The 16244-nt window shown below is 38.7% G+C and overlaps 1 protein-coding gene across 1 annotated transcript; it reads right to left on the bottom strand.

Moving 5' to 3' along the window:
* Positions 1–323: 323 nt before the first annotated feature.
* LOC149276597 (cilia- and flagella-associated protein 410-like) lies at positions 324–11135 on the bottom strand. The gene is made up of 7 exons (XM_089503453.1): positions 11059–11135; positions 10101–10119; positions 8833–8879; positions 7104–7333; positions 3959–4136; positions 1035–1131; positions 324–452 (listed from the first exon to the last, which is right to left on the bottom strand). The coding sequence occupies exons 1-7, from the start codon at positions 11133–11135 to the stop codon at positions 324–326; spliced, it is 777 nt and encodes a 258-aa protein (XP_089359579.1).
* Between the last annotated feature and the right edge of the window lie 5109 nt (positions 11136–16244).

The following is a 16244-nucleotide window of genomic DNA, read 5'->3' as shown; positions in this document are numbered from 1 at the left end:
TACTTTAAATTACTACTCCCCACATGAACAAATAACTACAGTTCTGTGACTTTGTTCACATAGATTTAGTAATTATCAGTTTTTTTCCACCTGGTTATTAAACATTTTATTTTTCTATATTCTTGATAAGTACTTGGGTATAAAAAGCCAGGGAGATTGCCACATTTAATTTTTATCACATCTAAAATATTGGGTTTATTCTGCGTACACTGTATTTCATGCCTAAGGAGCATTTACAGAGCTATTGGCACTAATATCACTCAGAAGTATATTAACTATTTCTGCAAACTTCTCTTTTCCAACCAAGAAAATCCTATCAAGATTTATGTCTCCTGTTGGAACTCTTTCTTTTTTAATTGGTGAAGTCTGTTTCCTGCAGTTTGATGTACAATTTCCAACCCTTCTGTGTCCAGGTCTTTCAACAATAGTAGAACTGCATTAAGAATGTTATTCTGTTAGGACAAAAAAAGTGAAATGATTTATAAAGAACCAAATATAATGTATATAAAGTGTAAATATCAGTAGAAAAATACATGAGTAGAGAATACAAAAAGATGCTAACAAAATAAAAAAATTCATCAGCTGTCATGACATAGCATAATTTCACCAGCTCATGGGCAATAGGGCAGACATAATTTATGACACAGAAAAGCCTCAACCAAGTACACAAACCATTGAATACTCATACTTTCTTAAGCTACATCATAAAGATGGAGAAGTTTGCTCACTCACATGCCATAAAATGAACCCATTCTCCTATAAAGGCCCCTCTTGCACATTACTCCAAAACCTCAGCATGAACAAGCTTTCTTGAGATAAGCATGCAACCAGCCCACAAGCCAATAAAATATTTAAGCATCGTCGCTACCCTTGAACATTATTCCATAAGGTCCAGAAGCATAAAACGAACAAGCTACAGGTTACTGGTAGGCCACGAAGAACATATGTACTGCTGTGAATCAAAACGTAAGCAACTAGAAGGCCTAAAACACACACAGCGACCAAATTAAAAAATCTAAATTTACAATAAGTACCCTTTTCTTTCTGCTTCCGTCTGCATTTGCTGGTGATGAATATGAAGAAAATTTGTCTCTAGGGAGAGGTTTCATTCCAAGCTGTTCCCGAATTTTGCTTAGAAAAAGAAAAAAAAAAAACATTTTTATATTTAAAGTAACAGCTTTATCAAAATCTATATTAATATAATTTTAACCCACTTTATTTAGTTACCTTATATTGCCAATACTTTAACCTGTTTACAAATGCTTTAGCATGACTTAGCAGGTTTTAAAAATATTTGTATGTCAGGCACAATTTACTCAAAGGTAAAGATAATCAAAGGTGTGCTTCCAAGCAGAAGGAGCTCACTGGGTTTGCTCTTCATAATGTACAGTGAAATGAAGGAGCTGGAACCACAAATCTCCTGTAAACTTTGCCTTTAGGTGATCCCACATATTTAACTATGCTTTTTTGTACTTGACTTATCACAAAGGAAATGGAGGATTATATCTACAGATATCTCTAAATGCCAGTATAGAAATATGTATAGAAAGGCATATGGGTGGCAACTAGGGCTGCAACTAACGATTATTTTCATAATCGATTAGTTGGCCGATTATTTTTTCGATTAATCGATTAATCGGATAAAAAAATGAATGTAAATTTTTCATTTATTTAAAATAATTTAATAAACAAATTGTTAAATACAAACATCAGAATAAAAAAAAACTTTGATAAAATACATTTCTTGTCTTTATTTCCCAACCAGCCCCCCCCAATTTATGCACGTTTGAGCCCAGGCTTGCCACGCTGCCTCCCACATATGCCACGCCACGCTGCCTCCCACATATGCCACTCCACGCTGCCTCCCACATATGCCACTCCACGCTGCCCCCCACATATGCCACTCCACGCTGCCTCCCACATATACCACTCCACGCTGCCTCCCACATATGCCACGCCACGCTGCCTCCCACATATGCCACTCCACGCTGCCTCCCACATATGCCACTCCACGCTGCCTCCCACATATGCCACGCTGCCTCCCACATGTGCCACTCCACGCTGCCTCCCACATATACCACTCCACTCTGTCTCCCACATATGCCACGCTGCCTCCCACATATACCATTCCACGCTGCCTCCCACATATACCATTCCACGCTGCCTCCCACATATGCCACGCTGCCTCCCACATATACCATTCCACGCTGCCTCCCACATATACCATTCCACGCTGCCTCCCACATATACCATTCCACGCTGCCTCCCACATATGCCACTCCACACTGCCTCCCACATATGCCATTCCACGCTGCATCCCACATATGCCACTGCACGCTGCCTCCCACATATGCCACTCCACCCCCACATATGCCACTGTGCCTGATACGCCTTATACCCCCTGATACACCACTCCATCCTCCCCAGACATGCCACACTACCTCCCAGACATGCCACGCTGCCCTCCCCACATATGCCACTCCAGTCTACCCCCAGATATGCCACTGTGGCCCCAGATATGCCTTATACACCCTGATACACCACTCCGTCCTCCCCAGACATGACACACTGCCCTCCCCACATATGCCTTATATACCGTATATGCCTTATACCCCCGGATATGTCTCTCCGTCCTCCCCTGATATGCCTTATACCCCCCAGATATCTCATGGTGCCCTCATAGAGTCACAGACCCGTTCACATCACACTGACATCATACTTTTTTAAATAAGTACTGGGTTAATCTTCACTGCCCCAGGATTTAGATTCCCCTTAGTTTGGCCCCCCTTTATCTATAACTGCACCTTAAGTTAACTTTATTAAATTAATCAAATTAACCCTCAGTCCTCATCATTAAATTAACCCTAAACACCCCATTAACCATAACTACCCCTAAATTAACTCTAAATACCCCATCAAAACAACTACCCTAAATTAACCCTAAACACCCCATTAACCATAACTGCCCCTAAATTAACCCTAAACACCCCATTAACCATAACTGCCCCTAAATTAACCCTAAACACCCAATTAACCATAACTGCCCCTAAATTAACCCTAAACACCCCATTAACCACAGCATCCCCTAAATTAACCCTAAAGACCCTGTCAACCACAACAGCCCCTAAATTAACCTTAAACATACCATTAACCACAACTGCCTCAAATTAACCCCAAACACCCCATTAACCACAGCTGCTCCTAAATTAACCCTAAACACCCCATTAACCATAGCTGCCCCTAAACACCCCATTAACCATAACTTCCCCTAAATTAACCCTAAACACCCCATTAACCATAACTGCCCCTAAATTAACTCCCACTTACCCTAACTTTCAGCAGCCCAAATATTAATTTTATACTTACAGTTAGATGAGTGTCACAGCCATGTGGTTCTGGCCTTCTGGGAGAAGGAAGGGGGCGGGGCAAGTTGTCACAGTGATTACAGGGAGGGGCTGGTAAGTAGGAGCTGCTGCTGTGAGTCAGACTAAACGGATTATATAATGAGGGGTATTTTTCAGAGCGTTTGCTCTGAAAAAACCCTCATTTTATAATCGATAATAATCGATTCAACTAATCGATAATGAAATTCGTCGGCAACGAATTTCATTATCGATTATTATCGATTTTATCGATTAGTTGTTGCAGCCCTAGTGGCAACATACACCTCATGCCCTACCAAGAGCATACATGAAACAGAAACACAATGCAAGCACTTGTAAAAAATCACTTGTTGCTAAGGGGTTAAATAAGCTAAGCTGAAATAAGTAACGAGAGTGTGGTTCTACAGCACTAAACTATTACTCCCTTTTCTCTTTAGTGACTTCCTTACTAACATTACTGAAACTGGCATCTTCATGTTACAACATTATATTACAACATAGAATATTAGAAAATGTGTTAAAAATACAATTAGGTATCCCATGTTTTATTATTATATTGTTAGTGGTTTTCTTACTTTGTTTCTTCCATGCTAAAGTTTAACAAGTCGGTGTCTGTATCAGCAGTGACCTCAGTGCAATTCTGATCTGTGCTTGGTTCCGATTGATCATTGTCTGTACAAGAACTATCAGCTGGAGGAGCTGTGATGTCTTCACCTTCTTTTATGGCCTGAGTGAGCTCTTCTTCTGTAACTGCTGTAAATTGAGAACATATATATACACATTATATATACTCCAGGAAAATTCCACTTACATTTACCCCACAAATGCATTTAGATCCTCATGATTTTAACATTCCTGATACATATATACATATTTATTTAAACCCTTAAGGACCAAGCTGTTTTGTATTTATGAACCCTTCCGGAATGAGGCTGTTTTAATATTTTATTATCCCTGCTAAATTGATTCTTATATTTGTCCTGAATTTAGAAATAATGTTTTTATGTTTTTTTGCAAGTTATGGGGTAATTAGTACAAGTAGCATATCATTATTTTTAAAACCCCTTTTTCCAAATCTGGTCATTCTGCTCCCATGTCCTATTGGGGACATCTTTGAAGTTGGCTAATTCAATTTACCCCCATCAAACCATATAATTTTCAAAACTAGGCACCCCAGTGTATTTCATATGCTAGCATTTTAAACATCTTTCCATGCACTAATTCTACTATAAGCCTTTATCAAACTTTGTGGTTTTGTCACACACATTGTACTTTAGGCATGAATTTACAGGCCCTAGTATACAGCCAAACAGCATCCCAATATGTGTTTAGCAACATCTACTGAGTATAGTGATACCACCAATGCAAAGGTTTGTTGGGTCCTTTGTTTTTTCTTGATGTTAAACAAACTTTGGTCCTGCCAGCCTAACAGTAGGCTGGCAGGACATAATGAAAGAGGTCATTTTTCTCAGTTTTTGTTATTGTGTAATATGGATTGTTATGGTTGCCCTTTCACACATTTAAAGCAAAGAGTCATACAGAAAATCTCAAATTACATTTTTAGATTTCTTTCAAAATGAGCCAAATACCACTGCATGGTATTTTCTTTCTGAAATTACCAAGAAAAAATAACTGGAGTTCAAATTATTTACATTATCCTAACTTTCTTTGTTTTATAGGAAGATATGTTCTATTCTTATGACATATATTGGACTTTGTGGAATACAAGTCAATTTAGAAGAAAAAAAAGTATCCTTTATCTTATATTCCAAATAGAAACACTTGGCAGTAGCGTACCTAGCGGGGGGCGGGGGGGGGCGGTCCGCACCGGGTGCCGCTCATCAGGGGGGTGCCAACTTGTCGGCACCCGGCACCCCTCCAGAGACGGACAGTAATGTCCGCCGCTGGAGGAGCAGGCTCGCAAGGGAGCGGTATCGGAGGTCTTTAACAGGCCTCCGGCTCCCTTGAGTGATTTTAAGCCGGGTTCAACCCTTGAACCCGGCTTAAAATCACTCAAGGGAGCCGGAGGTCTGTTAAAGACCTCCGATATCGCTCCCTTGCGATCTGCGCAGCAACAGCTGCTGTGCGCTGGGATTTGTTGTCAGATCCCGGCGCACAACACTGAAGCCGCGCCCACTGAACCGGAAGAAGACAGAAGAACTGAAGAAGAGGAGGAAAAGAAGCTGTAAGGAGAAAAGAGGAAAGGTAGGAAAGCATTCAGTGAGTGAGAGTGGATTGGTATGTGTGTGGATTGGTATGTGTGTGGATTGGTGTGTGTGTGTGGATTGGTGTGTGTGTGGATTGGTGTGTGTGTGTGGATTGGTGTGTGTGTGTGGATTGGTGTGTGTGTGTGGATTGGTGTGTGTGTGTGGATTGGTGTGTGTGTGGATTGGTGTGTGTGTGGATTGGTGTGTGTGTGGATTGGTGTGTGTGTGGATTGGTGTGTGTGTGTGGATTGGTGTGTGTGTGGATTGGTAAGTGTGTGAGAGTGATGGGTGTTATGCTGTACCATTTCCAATGTATTTTTCATTATATAATTATGCTCTAGTACATCATAACTCCCATCACTCTATACTGTTCTATACAGTGGCAGAGCTGGGAGACAGAGGCCTTGCACCCCCACCGCAGGACTCCTGAAAGGTAAGTGAACTTCAAAGGGGGAGAGGGTAGATCGTTAGGAGGGGGGGCAGGGGGATAGGGGGTAGATAGGGAGAAGGGAGTGAGACGGGGTAGATAGGGCAATCATACTCCTATCATGCCAAGTCTGCGAGTACATCCTGGAATCTGCGTATGCCTGGGCATGACAGGAATGTGATTGCTGTTAACAATCATATATATATATATATATATTAATATTGTTATTTAATTGTTTTGTCCTATTTTGGTGTGTTACTTACTTTAAATACAAGTGTTAGATTTTTTTTTTATGGTGTGGGGGGTCATATTCCATTTCGGCCAGGTAAATGCTGCATTTTCGGTTTCAGTCCAAAATTTGTTTCGGTGCATCCCTACTACTAATGAAGTGGTAGGCCTACACCACATCAATGTTTGGCTTAGTATATAGTGATAGGAGTTATGCTGCACTATTGTCAATGTCTGGCTCAATGTATAGTGATAGGGATTACACTGTACCACCGTCAATGTGTGCCTCAGTATATAGTGATAGGCGTTATGTTGTACCACCGTCATTGTCTGCCTCAGTATATAGTGGTAGGTGTTATGCTGTACAACCGTCAATGTCTGCCTCAGTATATAGTGAAAGGTGTTATGCTGCCTCAGTATATAATGATAACAGTAAGTGTTATGCTGTACCACCTTCAGTGTCTGCGCCGGTATATAATGGTAGAAGCTATGCAGTTTTAAAGTGTGTGTGTGGGGGGGGGGGTGCCACATACAGGATCCGCCCCAGGTGCCAAATACTCTAGGTACGCCCCTGACACTTGGTACTAATAAGAATACATATTGTGCATTTAAGTCATGCTATGAACTTTGAGATGCTCAACAAATGGTGAACTCAGCGACCTCTCTCAATCAGGTAATTTGTTTGTACTGGGCTAATCCTCACAATTTCTTGTCACATTTCACTTAAGCTATGCTGGTATTTACATAACTTTATTGTAGTTCTAATTGTGAACTACGTAATACTAATGCTATTCTAGCAAACTTTCAGAAAATAATGATCACTGGTCTTCGCTAAAGCAGAAGAACAGGAAACAGTACCTTGATTGTCAAGTTTATGAAGATTAGGGAGGTTTCGAACCACAGTCATCCTGTATTTGTGAGGATTTGGACCACAGCATGGATTTTCAGACAACCACAATATCTTCAGCCTAGGTAGCTGCTTCAGATAATAAAGCTCCTGCAAGTTGGAAATATTGTTCTTCCTTAGGTAGAGCTCAGTCAGATTCAGACAATTTGTTAGTGGCTCCAAGGTGGATATGCTATTTGTACTGGGACAAAAATTTAACAGAAAAAAAAAAACACATTTTATTTCAACTTGTTTAACTTTACATTTATTTTTGTAGGCTTAATGAAAAATTATGTTATCACCAGGGCAACCAAATAATATGGACTATCTGGACCAAATGGGATCCATCCAAAGTTATTAAAAAGCGTTTCGGAAAGCCCTGCCAAAACTATTGGCAGATGTACTTAACCAGTGAGGAAATTAATGGAATCCATTGTAAAAGAAAACATTCTTAAATATCTGGATATACATGGTTTGAAAAATCAGAAACTGCATGGTTTTACTGAAGGGAGATCTTGACAAACTAATTTGTTTATTTGACTGGGTAACAAAAGAATAGAGCGGGGAGAAACAGTAGATTTAGTCTATTTGGATTTTAGAAAGGCATTTGACACTGTCACTCATAGAATACTTGTAAATAGACTGTAGCATTCGGGTTTGGATGTTAAAACAGTTAAATGGATAAGTCAATGGTTGAGTGATGAGACCAAAGGTTGTATATTCAGTGGAATATCTTGTTACTAGTGGGGTACCTCAGGGATCTTCATGCTAAATGATGTCTTTTTGCAGATGATACAAAGGTCTGCAAAGAGGGTAGACATCCCTGGTGGAATAGAAGCCATATGGCAAGTAATTTATGTAAATTAGAAGAATGGGTGAATATGTAGCAGCTGCAGTTTAATGTTGATAAATGTAAAATGATGCATGTGGGACATTAAATCTCAAGGCTCCTTATAGCATTGCGGACACTGTTCTGTCAGTGAGTGCAATAAAGAGTTGAAAAAAACAAGCCGGGTGTTGGATGCATAGCAAGACGCAATAGTAGCAGGAGGATGGAGGTGGTTTTGCCACTTTACAGAATTCTGGTTTGACATCACCTAGAGTATTGTGTACAGTTCTAGAGACCCCATCTTCAGAAGGATATTGACATTTTGGAGACAGTTCAGAGGAGGGCTACCAAAATGATGAATGGTTTGCAAGACACAAATTATCAGGAAGGACTAAGGGAACTGAATATGTATAGCTTTAGGGGGGGAGCATTATAAACATTTAAATTGATTTTAAAAAGTACAGGAGTTTACTTCAAAGGAGGAGGAATGTTAAAATGAGGTCAAAATCTAAAATTACAGTCAGCAGTTTAGATATAATGTGAGGAAGTTTTACTTTAATGAGAGGGTGGTAGGTAAATGGAAAAGGCTTCCATCAGCTGTGGTAGATAAATTAATAATATAGTAAGGGAATTTAAACATGCATGAAGCTATGCTGAATCTTGAACAAGATCAAGGACTGTTTAGAATCAGAGTCTTACATCAGGAAAAATGGGCAGACTAGAAGGGCCGAATGAGCAATAACCTTAATACCGCTCTCCAGAACCACATTTCAATGCATTGTAGATGATGTTACCATCAGTGCTTTCTTCTACTTCATAAATTTGACGTAAATTATGTTGACCAACATTAAACTATTAAAGGAATAACGTACCTTAATGTTATTACTTCAATGTTTGGAAGTTCATGACATATTGAAATCTAAGATAGAAAAAAGTAGGATTATACACATTAATAGTTTTTAATAATTAATACGTTTTAACTCTATTAGCATCTACAACATAAAAAGAGTAGTTTGATTGGCCGGGACATTGTCCTGCAACGGGATTTTATGTCCTGGGCAGCATGAATTTGAGACAATGAGAGCTCTGAGTATTCAGGCAATCAGGAAATACATTTCAAGTCTCCTGAGTTCAGAAGCCTCTTCTTTCTTTACACAAGCTTGGTGTAAACTGCAGCCACTGTGTGACTGTGTGTGATGTCTGGTAATAGACGAGTTATTTGTCTGAAACTGCTCATATATGTTAAGCAGTTCATTCTCTGAAATTACTTATACCTGGTAATAGAGGGTTCAATTGTCTGAAACTGATCATGTCTATATGTATATTATTTAATCTGAAATCAACATGGTTCCCAAGGCTTCCTAATAATTTATATAATATAAAATGTGCGTGGGTGATAGTGTGTGCATATGTGAATCAGCGTGTATACACCTGTGTGTAGTCTCATCCACTCTATACTTTTGTCCCTGAATGTGGTGTATGTTGATGCCTACCTAAAGTAAAGGTATAATGCAGGACAAAAAAAAAGTCTAAAAATAATGCTGATTATCACACTAAACCTTGATTTAACTTGTTCCATAGCATATCATCCTTAAAACTGAAGTTTTGGCTGGAAATGCAGGTATCTGTGCTTCAATGAAGAGATCACAGACCTATACATTATAAATATTTTGAGGGTAAATAGATCCCCTCTATAACCACCAATAATATTACAATATTAGCATTCAGAAAGAGTACTCTATAAATACCTGGTACTCTATAAATAAAATGCAATTGCAACTCTCCCTCTGTGCATAGCTATTAGCAGTACATTTATATGTTTAATGTGGAAAGGCTGATGTACCACTTACTAGGTGAAACTTATCAATTATAAGGACGTTATTCCAAAGGGTTTACTCACTAAATAGTGAATAGCATATGAGTTGATCCTGGATTGCTCCCTCATAAGCATCCAATTATTTAGGCTTAATTATTAGGCTTACAGGTAAACACAGAGATCTATACCAAAAGAAGCAGGAACATTTGCTTTTTGTCATACCGGATGGAAGTTCTAACAATGATAGAGCTGCTTTATGGCGATCCTACGCCAAGCTATGTCAAGATACTAAATATAAAAAAAAAACAAAAAAAAAAAACTTACATCTGTTAGACGACTTCCCCTAAATGTAAAGAAAAAAGAATCATATCAGTCAAGTTAACATTTCAGTAAAGTTTTATAACAAAAAAACAAACAATACAATAATTTCAAATTTTTTCGGTTCAAGAAACACATTTATGGTTGCATTCTGTTACCGTATCCCATTCCCTAGAAAACAATGAAAAGATCTAGGTACTGACCTACTATGAATCGCTATCTCACTTGTGCCCCAAATCCGTATAGCCAATGATCTCATATATATTATATATATACATATATATATACATACACACATACATACATACATACATACATATATATATATATATACATACATACACATATATACACACACACACACACAATTTATATCATAAAATTGTGAGTTCAGAGTCTAATGCTACAAATGGAAACATTTGGTTATGTTATATTGATGTTCTATGCAATGCCACAGGGAATGTGTAATATTAAGCTTGCGAGCAGGGCTCTCTCCACCAAATGTATCGGTTTGTCTTAGTCTGTCAATTCTTGTCTTGTCATATCCCTTGAATTTATGTATTGTATTAAGCGCTGCGTAAACTGTTGGCGCTATATAAATAAAGGATAATAATAATAATATTAAGTGGCAGTACTGCTGCTGTGACCACGAAGTTGCTAACAGATTATATGTTAATTCATTAACAAGAGAATAATTTAAGCATAAAGGTATTGCAAAAATAAAACAATATAAAAATATTTGGAAAATGTTCGTCTGCGTGTTTTTGCTTTAAAAGATCTCCAAAATTACTGATGAACAATAATACTTAAATAATAATAATTAAATATGACTGTCTAAAATGCTATGTTTATTGGAAAACATTACTGATTTATTATTTTAGGCTAATTTAATGTCGGCTGATGTATTTTTGGTATGATTAACTGGTATTTATTAATGGAGACTCTTCTCCTTACAAGCACTCACCAGCAGTTCAGCTTCCTAACGCTGTCCAGCTCCGATGCTTTGGCCCTGGACAGTACCTGCTTCCGTGTTAACTTCATCCTCATGTGGCAGCAGGAGACCGGGTGATAACTACAGGCCTCGGTCTTAGGCGCTCCGTATCCAGGGCTCAGGGATTCAGCGGCGTCTGCACGGTTTGTCGCTAAGGCACTATTTGCGGTGCAAGCCTCGTTTTGAGAGTGACTGCCTGAAGTCGGCGATGAGATCATTAAAAAGGACGTGCAAGTAGCTCGGTCTTTTAGTAAAGATGGAGAGTTGATACTTTTTCTTGTAATAATAAATATTTGGGAATTCGTGTCACCCCAGACGATCTCTGCCTCATATGTATGAATAAGAACGGAGGGCAGTAAACGCGCTGCGCAGTAATTGTAACCAGGCCCTATAGAATAATGGTAGGGTCCTGGCGGTAGCTGATGTGTTATATCATAACTTCCAACGCTCCACCTTTTTCTTCACTTCTTGCTTAAAAAAATTTTTTAATTTGAATTTTAATTCATTCATTCATTCATTCATTTTAGAATGAGCCTTTATATGTTATCAACTTCCCTTTATTTAGTCATTAGCAATTGTTTTTAATAATAATAATAATACATGCATATACTTTATTTGTTTGTTTTGGCATTTAAACAAACACACCTATCCTCAACAACATAACAATGGTTATAAACAAATACATCCATTAAAATCACATAAATCTTCTGATGGCTACTTCCAGCAGGATACTGCACCATGTCACAAAGCTCACATCATCTCAAACGGGTTCCTTGAACATGACGATGAGGTCACTGTACTCCAATGGCCTCTGCAGTCACCATATCTCAATCCAATAGAGCACCTTTGGGATGTGGTGGAACGGGAGATTTGCATCATGGGTGTGCAGCCAACAAATCTGCAGCAACTGCGGGATGCTGTCATGTCCATATGGACCAAAATCTCTGAGGAATGTTTCAGCACCTTGTAGAAAGTATGCCACGAAGAATGAAGGCAATTCTGTAGGCAAAATGGGGTCCAACCCTGTACTAACAATGTGTACCTCATAAAGTGCTCTTCAGAGCAGACCACTGCTCTCTTTGCTGGTTCACTTTCAGGCCCTTTGGCTTCTTCTTCCTTTCACTCCCCTGCAATGGATCAAATATATGAGATTGGCCACCATTAAAATCACAGTATTTAATAAAGTGCAAAAGAATAAAAAGTCCTTACATGAATAAAAGCCCAATGGACCTGTTTAAATTTCCTACTGTATTTATATAATTACAGACTGTGGTGTATGTTACAACAGGGGCCATAGTCTGCCCACACATGCTGGCATGGTTCTGATGTCTAGGAGAACAATAAAAATCATTTGATTACCAACTTTAAGCTTTAGTAAGGTTATGAAATAAGCGTATTTGTTTTGTGGGATCCCTCCCTCTACTTATATCAAGATGATTTTCTTATTGAACATAGCAAAAGACTGCCTTAAGTGTTCTGGCACCCTGTGTGGACTACTCCTCTGGCACCCCCTTCTCACTAACCCCCTTCTCACTACCTCCTACCCCCTCTGCCCCTTCTCACTACCCCCCTCCCTCTGCCCCTTCTCACTACCCCCTCTGCCCCTTCTCACTATCCCCCCTTCTGCCCCTTCTCACTATCCCCCCCTCTGCCCCTTCTCACTATGCCCCTTCTCACTATGCCCCCCCACCCCTTCTAACTATCTACTCCCTCTCCCCACTTCTCATTATCCTCACTTACCTTGTTGCCAGAGTCTACCCGCTCTGCCACGGTGCCAGCATTTCATGTTGAGCGCCGGAATATGATGTCATATTCCGGCGCTCAACATGAAATGCCGGCACCGCGACAGAGTCACGGAGAGTGAGGGGCGCTGAGCGGTTGTGGAAAACTTCGGCGCCCCTGCCCGGGACTTCAATTAAAGCATCGGTTTTTTTTTTACTTTATTTCACATGAAGGATGTTAAATAAAGTTTTTTTTTTAAAACCCCGATGTTTTAATTTAAGTCCCGGCAGGCGCCCCTGCTGCCATGGATAAAAGGTACCGCTCATTTTCAGCATTGAGCCCTCTATTCTGTATGTGGAAGTGGGAGAATGTAATTGTATCATTTAGACACAAGATGTCAGGATTTGCACATAGTCCACATGAAAATGCAGCAATCTCTTCTCTATAGTCTTTGGGAATAATATTGTAAAGTATAATTTAAAATAGAAGTTTAGAATGTTTCCATTACCATGATTAATATTAATACAATTAGAAACCTTATCTTGATCCCTACATGCAGCAGCCACATTTACCCATTTGCAACTTATGTATCGTACTGGAACATCTATAGGGTACTTAAGAAACTATGTTTACAAAATAAGTATACCTGTATTTTAAGTGACATTTCTCAAAAACATGTTAACATCTATATATGTGTTAATCTCATCAAAATGCAGGATTATAATAATATTTTTTTATTTAACAGAGACATTTGGTTACTGGAAAGATTGAAATTATAAATATCAAAGGATTTAGAATATTGTCCTTTTCATTTTTAATATTTTGAATATACCACAATATTTTTGGCTTTTTTACGTTATTTCAGTTCTCTGTCAGTATATGGTGTAAATCTATTTATTATTCCCCATCTTAGACTGTTGTGCAATTTATTTTCTATGTGAATTATGTATAGTGAGAATTTTCTCATAGTCATTTTTGGATATCCTTTTCATGAATTTCTTTTCGGCAAAATATCAGCTATTAATATATTATTTACTTTGCTTCGATGTTGGACATTTTTTTTTCTCTTACCACAGAATTTTATAATTTTATAATTCATATGATCTCATAATAACTTTCAATTTGTGTTTGTAGTTGAGAATTATATCTTCTTTAAACACATCCTCCTTGCTAAATTGTACTTATCCTTGGCCTTTACCAATCTCATTGCTAATATTTTCTGTTATCTTATATTTTACATTTATGATTAATGTCATTAGTTCTACTGTGCATGGATAAGTGGTAATAAATTCAGATTATCCAGATCATTCAGACCAAAAGCTGGTTTGATCTCTTCATATTAATATTTTCTAAAGGTAACAACTTTCCACTTATCTTTTAACTCTTTCTGTACTATATATTGTAATTTCATATATTTGTATTATCTGGCATATGATCCATATGTTGCTCTCCAAACATTTATATCAATTGTTCGATCATTTCTAATAACCACTATGATGTATATGTAGAACAAGGGTAGCTGCTATCATTATAATAAGAAGGATAAATACCGTATTGGCTCAAATATAGGCCGTACCTGAATATAGGTCGCACCCTTAAAGTTTGGTGCTATTTGAAAGAAAAAATATTTTTAAGGAAAAAATACACATTAGTGGAACAGTATTTTATCTAATGAACAAGCATACATGTATTTTAACATTTTTGTCAGCATATGTCATATACAAACAGAAAACCAATAGCCATTTTAAGGTCTTCCCTTAATTCATAATGCACCTTACTTATAGATATGCCCCTCTGCCCCCAGATATGTCACTCTGTGCCCCAGATATGCCACTCTGTGCCACAGATATGCTTTATAACCCCTGATATGCCACTCTGCCCCCCAGATATGCTTTATAACACTTGAAATGCCACTCTGTCCCTGAGATATGCTTTATAACCCCTGATATGCACCTTTGCCTCCCAGATATGTCACTCTGCCCCTAATGTGCTTTATAACCCCTGATATGCTTTATGCCCCTCGATATGCCACTCTGACCCCCCAGATATGCTTTATGCCCCCTAGAAATACTCACCTGCCCCCCAGATATGCTTTATACCCCTAGAAGTGCCACTCTGCCCCCCTGATATGCCACTCTGCTTCCTAGAAGTGCCACTCCCCCCCACTTACCAATGCACCCCAAAAAATATAACTATTTTTAATTTATTTTCATTTAGAAGCACAGATTAACAACAAAGAGCCACTTATTTTATGTAAACCTAATCAGTCACAGTTATGCCTCTCAGGTTTTGTCTGTCTATTAACCATCAGTGATGATTCTCCCACTGTGGTAGAGGGTTCTGTTCAAATGGGACGTGTATTAAAAGAAAAAAATACTGTATTTGCTCGAATATAAGATAGGGGGTTTTTTTCACAGAAAACACTCCACTCGTCTTATATTCAAGGTCGTCTCAAAATCAGTCCTCAAATAGAGGTCTAACTATAAGACTAAAATCCAGATCCCCGCTGCGCTGCAGGGGACCTGGATCCTCCTCTCTGGCAGCCGGTGAACATCTGCACGATGCGCAGAGACAACCCCCGCTGCTGCTGTCACTTCCTCTGGGGCTTTTATGACTGAGCGCCGGCATGACATCACCTTTTGGTGCTACATCATAGAAGCCCCAGCAGAAGTGCCAGGCAGAAGCGCAGGTTTTGTCCGCACATACCACAGACATTCACCTTCTGCCAGAGAAGATGATCCCCCGCAGCACTGCAGGGGACCTATATGCTCCTCTCTGGTAGCCGATGATTGTCTGCGTGTACCGCATGCATGCATTTTTCTCAATAGTATTTATTAAATATGAAAAAATAGTTTACATGTGAATTAGTGTTTATTAGTAAACCATCTTTCCTATAGGGTAGTCTTATATTCATGAAAAGAAACAATAAATAACCATGCAGATGTCAGTCCCCAGTGGCTCTGTGTACTTTCTCCTTCCGACGCCGCGTCCGATGATGTCAGCACATACCAACCAGTCTTTTCATTTTTTTTGTCACTAAATCAGTGATGCGGTCTGGCTTTATAACACGCAGTACCGGCACATTTGTGTTTATTATTGCTTTCTTTTATACCAGCCCATCACTTTATTAGTTTTTTTTTTGTAGTCTTATATTTAGGCTTTTTCTTTTTTTCCTAAATTAATATTCACATTCGGGGGTTGTCTTTTAATCAGGGTCATCTTATAATTGAGCAAATACAGTACATGTCGATATATTCTCATACTAGGGCCAGTAAATATTTCACTTGCCCATCTTTATCAGACAAATAACCAGTATCTTTGTAATAATAACAAAGGCTGTTTGGTAGTTGATGGGATAATACTCCTGATCTAATTATGTTTCTGTGTATAAATATCTGTTCTGTTGTCAATAAACCTAGTTCTGTTTGCACCCTACA

The sequence above is a fragment of the Sceloporus occidentalis genome, unplaced genomic scaffold, assembly GCF_023333645.1.
Source record: "Sceloporus occidentalis isolate IW3139 unplaced genomic scaffold, rSceOcc1.0.p SCAF_233, whole genome shotgun sequence".
Lineage (NCBI taxonomy): Eukaryota > Metazoa > Chordata > Lepidosauria > Squamata > Phrynosomatidae > Sceloporus > Sceloporus occidentalis.
The sequence above is the reverse complement of the archived record's forward strand: the minus strand, read 5'-3'. Positions and strand labels throughout refer to the sequence as shown.

Bases quoted from the DNA above. Each gene is read 5' to 3' on its own strand.
- LOC149276597 (XM_089503453.1), bottom strand. From the start codon at position 11,135: ATGAAGTTAACACGGAAGCAGGTACTGTCCAGGGCCAAAGCATCGGAG. The intron at 4,137-7,103 runs GTACTGTTTCCT...CTCAATTTACAG, and splicing joins TCATAAACTTGACAATCAAG to CAGTTACAGAAGAAGAGCTC. The intron at 1,132-3,958 runs GTAAGAAAACCA...TCTTTTTCTAAG, and splicing joins TTTAGCATGGAAGAAACAAA to CAAAATTCGGGAACAGCTTG.